At 26.7% G+C, this 12,598-nt stretch overlaps 1 protein-coding gene across 3 annotated transcripts in view; it reads left to right on the forward strand.

The window, feature by feature from the left end:
- The window catches only part of LOC117168494, a 79,582-nt gene that overhangs the window by 61,667 nt on the left and 5,317 nt on the right, over positions 1-12,598 (forward strand). For 2 of the 3 annotated variants that reach the window (XM_033354217.1, XM_033354201.1), the window contains 2 exons: positions 1,370-1,906; positions 11,440-12,035. In XM_033354217.1, coding sequence (XP_033210108.1) covers positions 1,370-1,906; positions 11,440-12,035 — 1,133 coding nt within the window. The remainder of the gene's footprint in view (positions 1-1,369; positions 1,907-11,439; positions 12,036-12,598) is intronic. The other variant, XM_033354211.1, reaches the window with a different exon arrangement.

Consider the following 12,598-nt stretch of genomic DNA (forward strand, 5'->3'; position numbering starts at 1 on the left):
CACTCTAATACATTTTCCAAAGTTTCAGCTCGATATTTTATTTACGAAAAAAGTTCTCAGGTTCAAAAAAACATTCAGTGAACTGAAAAACTGTGGTCGGTAGTATAGGTATTTAGCTGTGTCACATGCCCTTAAATTGAAAAGTTAGAAATTTGAAGCGTTTAAATAATTCAATGTTGGGAATGGTTAAATTGCGATGCGCCACCTGGTGACAAAAATCCGAACTAGAAAGAATAGGTACGATTTTAAAGATGCATTTTAATTTGTGCATACAAGTGTTTTAACGGTTTTTTTTTGTTGAGTTTAAAATATTAATTGGAAAGAAAAAATAAGTCTTTATGAGAAACAAAGAATTTTAAATGAAATTTACATATTATAAAGGGAAAAACAGATTTATTATTTTTTTTATTTTATTTTTTTTTTTGTTATTTTTATTTTTCTACAAAAAAAAACAATTATTGTGATTTTCAAAAGATCATCAAAGTAAATGGACTTATTTTGACGCAAAAATAAACTTAAAGTAATTTTTTATTGATTTCTACATAAAAAATATATACTATTTAAAAAAACTGATCCAAAAGTTAGGCTAGAATTCGTATTTCAATCCCAATCGTTAATTATTCGTATTATTTGCATAATCTGGATAAAGTTTGTCGCTATATATATTAATTAAAGTTTATTTCAGCTTACAATGCACTAAAACTTACATAAAATAGTGAAATAATTGTTTTTTAAAACCTATTCGACAAAAATGTGTTGTTTTTTGTTACTGTATAAGATGGAAAATCTATCTAAAACTATTTTTTTTTTTATTAAGATTTGCTTCTAGTATTCAATCATTGTTTTATAGTTTACAAAAAAATCGTAAAAACACTTTTATGCCAAAATCAAAATACATCTTTAAAAGTGTACCTACTCTTTCTAGTTCCAGTTTTAGGCACCAGGTGGCGATATGGTAGACCACCATTTCCAGTCCACATCAATTTTGCTTAAAAAATGTATTTTTCTATTTTCAAATCAAAAAATCTCTTCTTTTTCTTCATTATCTCTTTATTTAATTTCACAAATTAAAAAAATGTATTCAATTTAGATATTTCCAAGGACTGAACCAAAAATTATAATAACCTCGCAAAATTTATTACATATTCGAGCACATATTCCTATAGTCGTTTGCCTGAAAATATACATGATACTTGAAGGGCTTCCTACTATGAGAATTAATACCCAGAAAAATCTTGAAGCTGGAAAAAAAGATTCTAGAAATTTTAGAGAATATTTTTTGCCAGGATTTGAGTAGACACACTGAAAAAACTAGAGATTTTTGCCACATGAACCCCCTATTTTCTGATCCGTTTTTTTTGTCTGCTAGACCTCGCCGCATCGAGAGTCTTAAAAACCCCCTTTACCAATTTCCATAGGACCCTCCCACCCAAATATCCTTTCTCTCCCTTCTCAGAGAGCCTAATCACGCCCCTCGACTCGACCTTGTATCCGGAGAAAAACACCGGAAATACATCGATCTCATCGCCCGAGGATTGCAACGAGCTGCTCGAATTGGCAGCCCAGGGTGGCATTCAGTTCGTCCGAGCTACCGCGGATGGTCGCTACGAGGTGATGACCAATAACGAGGCTCGCGACCTGATGGCCCAGAATTCGCACGATGTGACAATCCTGGATGGGGAAGAAGCCATCAATCTTGTCAATAGTCATCAGAGCATTCCCGAAATGATGGAGAGGATGGAGGAGAGCATTGAATTTCTGGGTGATAAGGAGATTCGTGTTCTGGAGAGCAGCAAGGATTTGGATGATCGATACGGAGATATATCTTTGTATTCGCAATCGAAAATTGATGAGATTCTCGGATCCAAGTTTGATGAGACGATTGCGATTGAACGCGATGACGAGGGTGAATTTAATGATTTAGTTAATTATTCAGGGTGGCCGGCGAACTGGAATAAGCGGCAGATGAGAATGAATTACTGGAAATCGCATGAAATTCTGCAATATTCAATGACTTCGATTTGAAATTACACTAGAAATCCGTTTTAAGTTCGTTTCTAAATGTCCTTGACTTAAATCGAGACAATTCTTGGAACGACTTAAATGGGATTTCCAGTGTATCTGAGTTTGAGAGGTTCAGCTTGCAAGAATTCTGAGTATGAAATTATGCAGTTTGCAGTGCGTAATTTTGAGGACATTCACTTGTTTTCCAAATTTTCTATTTATATTTTTAATCGGTGGTTAAAAGAAAAATGGCACTGTCTTTTAAAGGCTTGAACAAATATTAATAATAATTTAAATTGTTTCAAATTTAACAATGTTGATGGTAAGTAATTTCAGATTCATTAATAGAATTTAAAATAAATGTATAAATAAATGTATTGTTTGTAGAGTTAAAAATTTTGTTCGAGTTTTTAATTAGTTGTTTACATTCCTGGAGTTTAAAATAGTCTTTCCATTTTTTCGGATTTTAATAAATTATTTTGCAATAGGTAATTCTTACTTAATTCAAGCTTGCTTGCGGAAAAAGTTTTTTTTTATACCTGTTTAAATAAGAGCATTTTTCAGGTAATTCAAATACAGGGAATTTTTTCTATTCAAATTTTATTGTTATAATTATCTTTATAAATTTTGTTTTTAAAATTTTAATCCATATTGCCCCGAAATTTGTTCGACTCAACAAGAAAATGCGTTTTTTTATATTGTACTCGTATTTAGAGATTTTGCAAGCCCCAAGAAGTTTGATATGTATTTTCCATAATGAAAAAAGACGTTTTTGTAAATTTTATTTAGAATCGTCAATATTAGGCGAATCAAGTTGAAACTTAAACATTTCTTTTCAGAGTTTCAGAGTCCAAAAAAATCTAATAATCGTTTTTTGCGATTTTTTTGGCGCTAATTATGATTTTTTGCGTTTTTGAAAATTAAGATTGTTTTTAATGCATAAAATACTTAATTATACTAATAATTAGATGTTTACATAAATTACATAAATAATTTATTATTGTTTTTAGAAATTTCCTCTTAATATATAGTTAAAAAGTAACGGTTTTCTTCGAACTTTACAAGTTATTTTAAACTTTTTAATTAGGAGTGAGGTTATCATTAATTCGAATGAACTAAAATGATTGTTTAAACAATTTATTATTTAAAAAATAGTATTCTCTTTGAATGATTCTAGAAAGTTGAAGTTTTCTTCTGAAATATTGAAATTTTTGTCTTATTTTCACATATAGTGAGGTAATAATTAATGCAATTTAACAAGCGTATTTGTTTAAATATTGTTATTGTTTTAATTGTATAATATTAATTGGAAAAATAAATAATAAAATTATATATTATATATAATATAATAGTCAATAAATTTAATTAAATTATAATATTAACTTAACGAGCATAATTATTTAAGCATTTCAAATGTTTTAATTCTGATCTTCAGTTGACAGAATCCGTTTTTAAACAGTATTAATATTTATTATTTTTTACTGAACAAAAAGTCAAAGAAGAGCTGAATATTTTAGAAAAGCCCGCAACTTTTTAGCATTACTTTAAGAGGAGATAAATATAATTAATAATAAATATTTTGAACAATTATTATGTTTGTCAACTTGCATTAACCATAATTTCACTAAATAAAAAGTAGAGAAAAAGTTTAAAATTTCGGAAAAAGCTGCAAATATCTAGCATTTTTATGGAGAAAGATATTGATGAAAAAAATGATTTATTTAAACAATTATATTTACTAAATTGAATTTATTTTTTTCTTATTTTAAGTGAAAAGTGGAAGAAAAAGTTAAGAATTTCAGAAAACGACGCAACTTTCTAGCATTGTGTGACGAAAATATTAATAAAAATTGTAGTAAATTGTTTAAACAATTGTCTTTGTTAACTTAGATTAATTATTACCTCACTGAAGTGGAAAAGTGGACAAAAAGTGAAAATTTTTAGAAAAAACTGCAACTTTCTAGCATTAATCTCAGAGAATATTATGATAAATAATAAATTGTTTAAACAATTATTTCTCATAAATTAAATTTATTATTGCCTCCTTCTAACTGATAAGTTTAAAAAATTTTTTAAATTCCCGAAATAATCGCAACTTTCTAACTCTATTTTATTATATAATTCCTATAAACAATAATAAATAATTTTAATAATTTAAAAAATATTAAAAAACTATAATTATCTCCAAAAAATCTGAATAAGATTTACGAAAACGTATTTTTCTTATGGCAAATACTTATTAAACTTAATGGGAGTTACGGCACCTCTGAATATATCCTTTAAAAAAGACCAATAATCTTTTTTTTATATAAAAAAACTTGGGACAATAAAAAAAAATTCGAAGAAAAAATATAATAAAATATAATGAAATAATATTAATACACTAGCAAAAAAAATCGGCAAGACCCAAGAATTAAAATTGGAAACAGAGCGAAATTTTCCAATTCTAAATTCAGTATTATTTGAAATTTTCTTTATAAATTCGGTTTTATAAATTTTTCTGAGTATTTTTCGGCCCTTTTAACATCAAATTTGACTAGAAAAAAAAATTTCCTAAATATCTAATTCTAAATTTGGAAATTTCTCTGTAATTCGAATTTCGACTCCTGGGGTAAATTAAATAGGAAATATTTCTTAGAATATTTTTGATTAAAATCCGCAAAAAATTGGGAAGAGTTTTTTTACCTCTAGAAATGAAAAAAAAAATGAAAATCAAGACAATCTAAAAAGTATGCAAACAAGAATTAAATTAAAGTATGCAACAAGAATTAAATTTTGATTTTCTTTTTAACAAAATTGGATTCGAATCTTAGATGTTGAGTTTGAAATGTTCAATTAAATTTCAAGTTTAAAATGATATATTTCTATATATCTAATTTTAAAAAGGCGGATTTCTAAAGCCTCCAAGTTAAAATTGTGCAGTTTTAAATTTTTGAATTTGAAAGTTTTAGCTTTAAAACTTTGTTTTTTTCAAAAATTCAGTCCAAAATATTTTAAATCAAATTTCTAATACTAGTTTATAAAATTATTTAAATTATATGGCATTTAATTAACGGATTTTTCTCCCTTCTCCAGTTCGTTCGATAAGGTAAATAGTATCTGATTTACAATTTCAGATTATTGAGGGCTTCTGATTTTATATTTTACCATTTTGAATCTTACATTTTCAGATAATAATTATTTTACTACTTAACTTAATTTTTCTAAATTTTGAATGTTTCAAGCGTTTATTTTTAATATATTGAAGTCAGAAGCTTCTACTTTGACTGCTTTAATTTTCAGTTTAGTTTTGATCACTTCAAATAAAAAACTGAGCTTTAAGGCTTTAATTTTTTTGACTTCTCAAAATTTTCGCACTTGAAATTACCAAAATTTGGTTCCTTACATTCTAGTTGGCCACCCTGTGTTATGTCTGTATCGTTTACTGAAATTGTGAGTAGTGTCTGCTACAAATTCAAAAAAATTACGAATTACTTTTGTTAAATTCAACAGTTATTAGTAATGATTAAAGTTCAATACGCCATCTGGAGCTAAAAATCAGAACTAGAAAGGGTAAGTAGAATTTTAAAAATGTATTTTATCGGGTCTACAAATTAATTTGCAACTTATTTAAAAAAATTTAAATACACATTTTTTTTGTATATTATTAATAATTAAAAATAATTATATTAGAATATGTTCAACTGATACCTGGATTGTTTTTAATATATTCAGAGCATGAGGTTAAAAAATAAAATTGGTATTCAGTAAATAAAATATTTCATGTTACTGAATGTAATCTTTTTCTTTTTAAATTATTGCTACTAATTTATGCATTTAAAATTTGGTATATCAATTAAAATCGAGAAATAATTGTCATTAACGGTACATTTTGAAATATTTCACATTTATTTATCGAGAAATTGTAATTAAAATTTAATGAAAGTTAAATATTAAATAGAAAGTCGAATTTATTCTACAACTTGCAAAAAAATATAATTGATAAAAGATCATATTTTCGGGAATTACAAGTATAGATGTTAAATTTATTTTTTATAATAAACCATCGAGAAGTTTTGAACTTTTTTTTCTTTTTATTCAAGATCAGAAAATTATTAAATTTGTTGAAGATTTTAAGGGACGACTGAAAAATCAAGACAAAAAAATTCCTGACATTGTGTAATTTCCAAATTCGAATTCTAAAGTATGCGAACTAGGAAATTATTATTATTTTTTATAAACATAATTCATTTATCAAAAATAAAAGAATAAAATTTTTTATCAAAGAAATACAATTTTTCTATATGTTTAAAGTTTTTAAAAATTATTGTTTCACTTTAAAATAACAATACTTAAACAATTCATTTCTGGATAAACTTTAAAAATATGCATAGTATTTTTTTTTTTAATTACGCAAAACGTTCTTAGTAATCGAATTTTTAATTAATGAGAACATGAAAAAGAAACGAAGTTTGTTAGCACGTGTTTTTAAATTTATTTTTTTGTATACACGTTTCATACACTTATTGTTATTTTAATTCAAACAATTCTGTTAAAAAGCTTTTAACAATTAAAAAATTTGATGAAAATGTTCGATTATTGTATTTTCTATAAAAAAATAAATAATATATATTTAAAAACTATTTTTTTAAAATATTTTCGTATCGGAAATTTTCTACTTTGGATATTTTATCATTTGAAAAATCTCTGTCGGGAATTTTCGAATTCGGGATTTTTAAATTTCGGCAATTTTACAATGTCGGGAATGTTTCCATATAGAAATTTTAAAATATCGGGAATTTTTTCTTGATTTATCAGTCGTCTCTTAAAATCTTCGAAAATTTTTGTAATTTTCAAATCTTGAAATAATATTATCTTTGATTCAATATATATATTTTTAATTTTAAAATAAATTTGACAGAGTGTCTATTTAAAATTTAATAAAAAAAACCTCATAAAATAATAAATGAAATAATGGTATTTTTTACATTTCAAATAAGCGCGCGAACGGCAGAAATACAGTGTTTGACTTCCTAGTTCTAATTCTTGGCACCAGATGGCGAAATGGTCGAGCATCATTCCCAAAAAGCATGATTGATTCAAGTCAGTCAATCTTGAAAATGAAGGCATAATTTTCTATTTCCTTTTGCGTATCTAAAAAAACTTCGTATTATAATATACGTATAAGTATTGCCTAACCAGGGAATATTTTGAAGATGCAAGATTTGAAAGTCGAGTCTTGAACTCTGAAAATTATGGTAGGTATGCCTACTATAATTTTCAGAGTTTGATAAACTCTCTTGAGCTTGAAAGCTCAAGACTTTGAGTTTTAAAAACTTCTGAACAAATCAAAAACCTTTAAAAAGCAGGATATTCCTTTTGATTTGGTCTAGTAACAAAAAAGACTCTGAAAACGATTTTTTTAATTTTGTAGGGTCTTAAAAATATTAGGAAAACTAAATTGTTTCCGAAGATATTTTGATCTTTTAGAGTTTTGGGAAAGATTCAAAATTCATTGAATTCTCGAGCAGATTAAAAAAATGTTACTTTGAAAATTATAATAAGCATGCCTACTATAATTTTCAGAGTTCGAGACTCAACTTTTAAAGTTTGTCGACAATAACATATGTAAATCTATATTTTTCATACAGATATTTGCACATGTTGGCTTTTGCGTCTTGTCTTTTTAAATTTATTAGAATATTTATTTAAACCAAAGATTAACTATTGAGTACGACAGGAAATAAAGATAGAACGCAAAGCGTTGTTATTTTCTATTCTCGCTTTTATTTTTATTTAACATAAATGACGTATCTATAAATTCTTTAGGGTGGCCGTTTGACCGGGAAACCGGGAATTTTTTGAGTCCGGGAAAAACCGAGAAATGGCAGTAAATTTATTTTTCGACTGGGAATCTTAAAAATATTAAGAAGAAAAATCTGTCCAAGTTCGATTTCGAAAGTTTTTTTAAATAATCAGTTGAATTATTATCTTTTTTAAATTATGATATTCAGTCTATATAAATAAATTATTTCTAAAAGCGAAAAAAAATTGATTTGCCAAAACTATTCTAAATCCTTCAAAAATAAAGAATTTCCCTATTTTAGTGTTAAAATAAAAATTTTTTAATGCATTTAACGCATCTAATTTCAAATTTCTTAATTAAGAAAAAAGAATAATTATTTAATATTTAGCAATATTTCACCTTTTTATGTATGACCAATGAATTGAAACCAAATATTTAAAATAATTTAAAACTGCATTTTTTGACATAGAAAGCCTTGAAGCGTTAAAATAGCGAAGAGCTTTTAAAGTTTGAGTGTTACAAATTTGACTGTCCTTTTTTAAAAACCGCTGGACCGGAAAACCGGAAAATAACAGTGAATTTATTTCTTGACCGAGAATTTTACGAATTTTTATAAGAAAAATCTGCCTAAGTTTGATTTCAACTGTTTTGTAAATAATTAAAGTGCAGTCTTGAAGGTTTAAAGAATTAAAACCTAAAAGCGTTTGAAGTTTTATTTTTTTGATAAAAACAGCTTTATTTTATCAACTGTAAATATAAATAAATAAATAATTTAAAAAATGATCATTAGTTTCCTTAGCCATTACAAATTTAACTGTTTATTTGAGACGAGTAAATTGAAACATAATATTTAAAAGTAAACAATATGAAACTGAATTGTTTTACATATAAAACTTTTGTATCTGTAGAATTTCGAAGAGCTTTTACACTTTTAAAGTTAAAATTTAAATTTTTCTGTTTAAAAAACGTTTAATTTTTAAGTGAATTTCTTAGATTTTGACGTATAAATAAAAATTGCACAGTATTAATTTGTAGGAAAAAGTTGAGTAATTTTAAGAGATATTTAAAAGATTTTAAAAGATTCAAAATTAATTTAAAACTTAAAATGATTTCAAGTATTTTAAAAGAAGTGTGTTGAATTTTTTTTTGAGAACTTATAAATATATTTTTAAATTGACAGAATCTTTCCTACAAATTTTGGAAAATCCTGTAAATGAAAAAAAATTGTCGTAAAATCGTTTTAAATCTTCTGTTACAATAATTTTCTAAAATGAAAAATCATTTTCAATTTTTCTACGAATCTTAAGAAGATGTTTTTATTCTTTTGAAGCCTTTCACAATTTTTGAAAAGATTCTAAATTTTTTGTTTGACATCTGCGAAAATCTACGTTTTGACGTAAATTTTCTAAAGGTTTTAGAAAAAATGATATTCATTTTAAAATATATTTAAAAGTTTCGAAAAAATTTCAAAAATGATTTTACATTTGGGAAAATTTAAAAACACTTCTAGATTTCTCAACATTTTGAAATAAAATTTTGAAGTTTTCTTAACTCAAGTTTATCAAAAATAACAAAAATAACAAAAATCAGTTTAATTTACAATATTTAAGGGAATTATAAAAGCTTTCAAGGATTTTTTAAATTTCATTAATTTGAAGTGATTTTAAAGCTTTTGAAGTATTATAGGATACAAAGTTTTCTAAAACTTCTGAAAATATGGAATGATTTTACAGCACGTATGAGGTTTTAAAAGATTTAAAAAGATTTCACGTTATTTTATCAGATTTCCGAAAATTTCAATCATTTCAAGGGATTTTAAAATTCTCAATGTACTTTGATAAATTTTCCATGATTTCAGAAAATATTATTATAGAATATCACGGAATTTTATAATATTTTATAGCATTTTGAAGAATTTATTCATGAGAAGTGAAGTATTCGGTAGAGTTTTAAAGATTTCAAAAGATTTGGAATTCATCCTGAATTCTTTGGAATTCTCTTGAATTTTATGAATTAAAAAAAATATCAGAAGAGTTTAAAGGATTTAAAATAATTTGGATTATTTTAAATCTTTTACAAAGAAATTTTTTTTAAAAGATATCAAAGGATTCGAAATATTTTAGGAAATTTAAAAAACTTCACAGATTTTTTAATATTTATTTCAATAGTTTGAAGGCTTTCAAAGACTGAAATATTGTAGGGTATTTTTAAAGATTCCAAAGCATTTTAAAGAGATTTAAACAATTTCAAGGGATTTCCAGGGGTTTTAAATTTTTTTAGGAATTTTAATATTTTAATGGATTTCGAAGAATTTTTCGCCAGACATGAGTTATTTCGTAGGGTTTCGAAGATATGAAGACATTTCCAAATATTGTTTGCAATCAATTTGTAATTCGCCCTGATTCTTGCTAATTTATCCTGAATCCTGTTAAATTCTTCTAAATTCTCACTCAATTCTACCCAATTAAATTAATTTTTGCATGCCTTTGAATTTTTTTCAATTCACTTGATTGCTTTTTAAGTTCAGGATGATTTTTTATAAATCTAATCTAATTCTTCTCATTTCTTTCAAATTTCTATAAAGTCACTGAAAATTTATTGTAATCAATCGAATTTTCTTTCAATTTTCAAAACTGTTCTAATTTATTTAAATTCTTTTGAATTTATCTTGAATCGTTTTGTTATCATTATTCCCTTCTAGTATTAGAAATTAATAGAGTTTCAAATTTTTCTCGGAATTCACTCTGAATTCTTTTAAATTCTTTGGAATTTTATTAATTTTTTTATTTACTTGACTCCTTTTAAATTCACTTAATTCTACTTAATTCAGTACATCTTTTTGAATCTTTAAAAGTTTTTATTTGATTGAACAAATGAGGAATTTTTTAAGCTTATTTAAAATGTACTGAATTCAATTAGGTTTTTTTTTTCAAATTGTTTTAAATTCATTTGATTTTTTTAAAATTCACCTTTAATTTTTATGAATTTCATTGAATACTTCTCTTTGGTCTTAAATTCCTCTGAATTCGATCCAGTTTTACGGAAATCAATTGATTTTGTTGTCGATTTTTTAACATTTTTCCCAATTCATTTGAATATAAATTAAATTGTTCCGAAATCTTTTGAATTTATCCTGAATTAGTTAAACTTAGAGGGTGAAAAAGTACCCTATGAGCATAGCAAAAAGTACTCTTTGGTGCCTATATTTTATCCCATGGGGACTGTGAGGCTTGGTCCAGCTTAAAATTTACTTAAATAATATGAATCTTTGAACTCTAAGTTTGTCTGCATTTTATTTTAAAAATTTCAATTGAAAAGTGTTAGCACGTTCCTTTTTCTACGTGTAAATTATTGATCGAATACATAGTTTTTGAATTGAAAAACTCCTAAACTTCATTTTATAAAGTTTAAACTTCGAAAGTTCTATTTTGAATGCTTTCATTTATTGTTTATTACTTTAAATGGAAAAATGTTTAGAATAGAGTTCGATTTTTTTAAAATGGTATTCACTGTGAAAAATTGTTGCAACCCGGGAAAGAATCGGGACTATTTAGCATCGATCAAAATGGCCACCCTGCACTGAGCACTTGAAACTTTCCTTCTTCCAAACTAAAATTCCATAATAGCCAGTTCGAACCTTTACCTCCTAGGCCTGGGAATGGGAACCAGTCGTCTCGACTTGTCAAGTTTCCTAAACCACCGCACGGAAATTCCCACGATAACATCCTCGCATGCTTCCATCGCATCTCTCCTCAACAAAACGCAACATCCAATCTCTATCCTGAACGAAAGTTTGCCCTACTTAAAAAACCAAAGTCTCAGCGACGACCTGAATCTTCTCGGGATTCCGGGACCTGATGATCGTCATTCGATCCAAGAGTACACGAAACTGAAGATACCGGGCTTCGACGATTGCGAACCAGCAACAAGTTTAAATTCTATCCAACCAGATTTGAAAGTTCTCAATTCCCGATGCCAGAACGGGATTAATAATCCGAGACAGAAGAATCAGAAGCTGATTAGCTCTTTGGGAGAAGTTAAGATACTGGGGCCGAAGAACCCGACTCCAGAGATGATTATGCAGTATCAGGATCTTAAATTTCTCAATAGTTACGAACAGTTCTTGAAAAATTCGCATTTGGGGGCCATGGCTGATTATCACGAGGAAAAGAAGGAGGTGAAGGTTCTGGGAAAGAAGCCGGAGTCAGGAATCTTCATCAATTTAGATGATCCGACGAAGAAATCGGTATGTTAAACACCACTTTGTAAATTTATTAGGATTAGTTACAGGTTTTCGTAAATGCAGTAAAAGTAGACGCTGAGCGCCTACACAAGAAAGGGTTTAATAGCCTATAAAGACGTTATTTAAGTAGTTTAAAAGAGTGATGGTACATCGAAAGTGAAACATCGACGTCGCCGGACATTGATGTCAAAAATGATCCGATATCGATGAATCGAATGAAAAACATCGATGTTTACAGAAAATCGATGTTTGATACAAAAATCTTATAAATACTTCAAATGCCTTATTATTGAGATTAAATTCGTGATTTTACAGAACATGGATGTTTACAGAACATTGATGTTTACAGAACATCGATGTTTTATCAAAAAATCTTATAAGCACTTAAATTACCACATCATTGAGATTAAACTCGCGATTTTACAGAACATCGACGTTTTATACAAAAATCTTATAAACACTTGAAATACCTTATTGAGATTAAATTCGTGATTTTACAGAACATGGATGTTTACAGAACATCCATTTTGTCTTCTACCCCGGTGTCTATCCCTGGGGGGGGGGGG

The sequence above is a fragment of the Belonocnema kinseyi genome, chromosome 1 (genome assembly GCF_010883055.1).
Source record: "Belonocnema kinseyi isolate 2016_QV_RU_SX_M_011 chromosome 1, B_treatae_v1, whole genome shotgun sequence".
Classification (NCBI taxonomy): Eukaryota; Metazoa; Arthropoda; class Insecta; order Hymenoptera; family Cynipidae; genus Belonocnema; species Belonocnema kinseyi.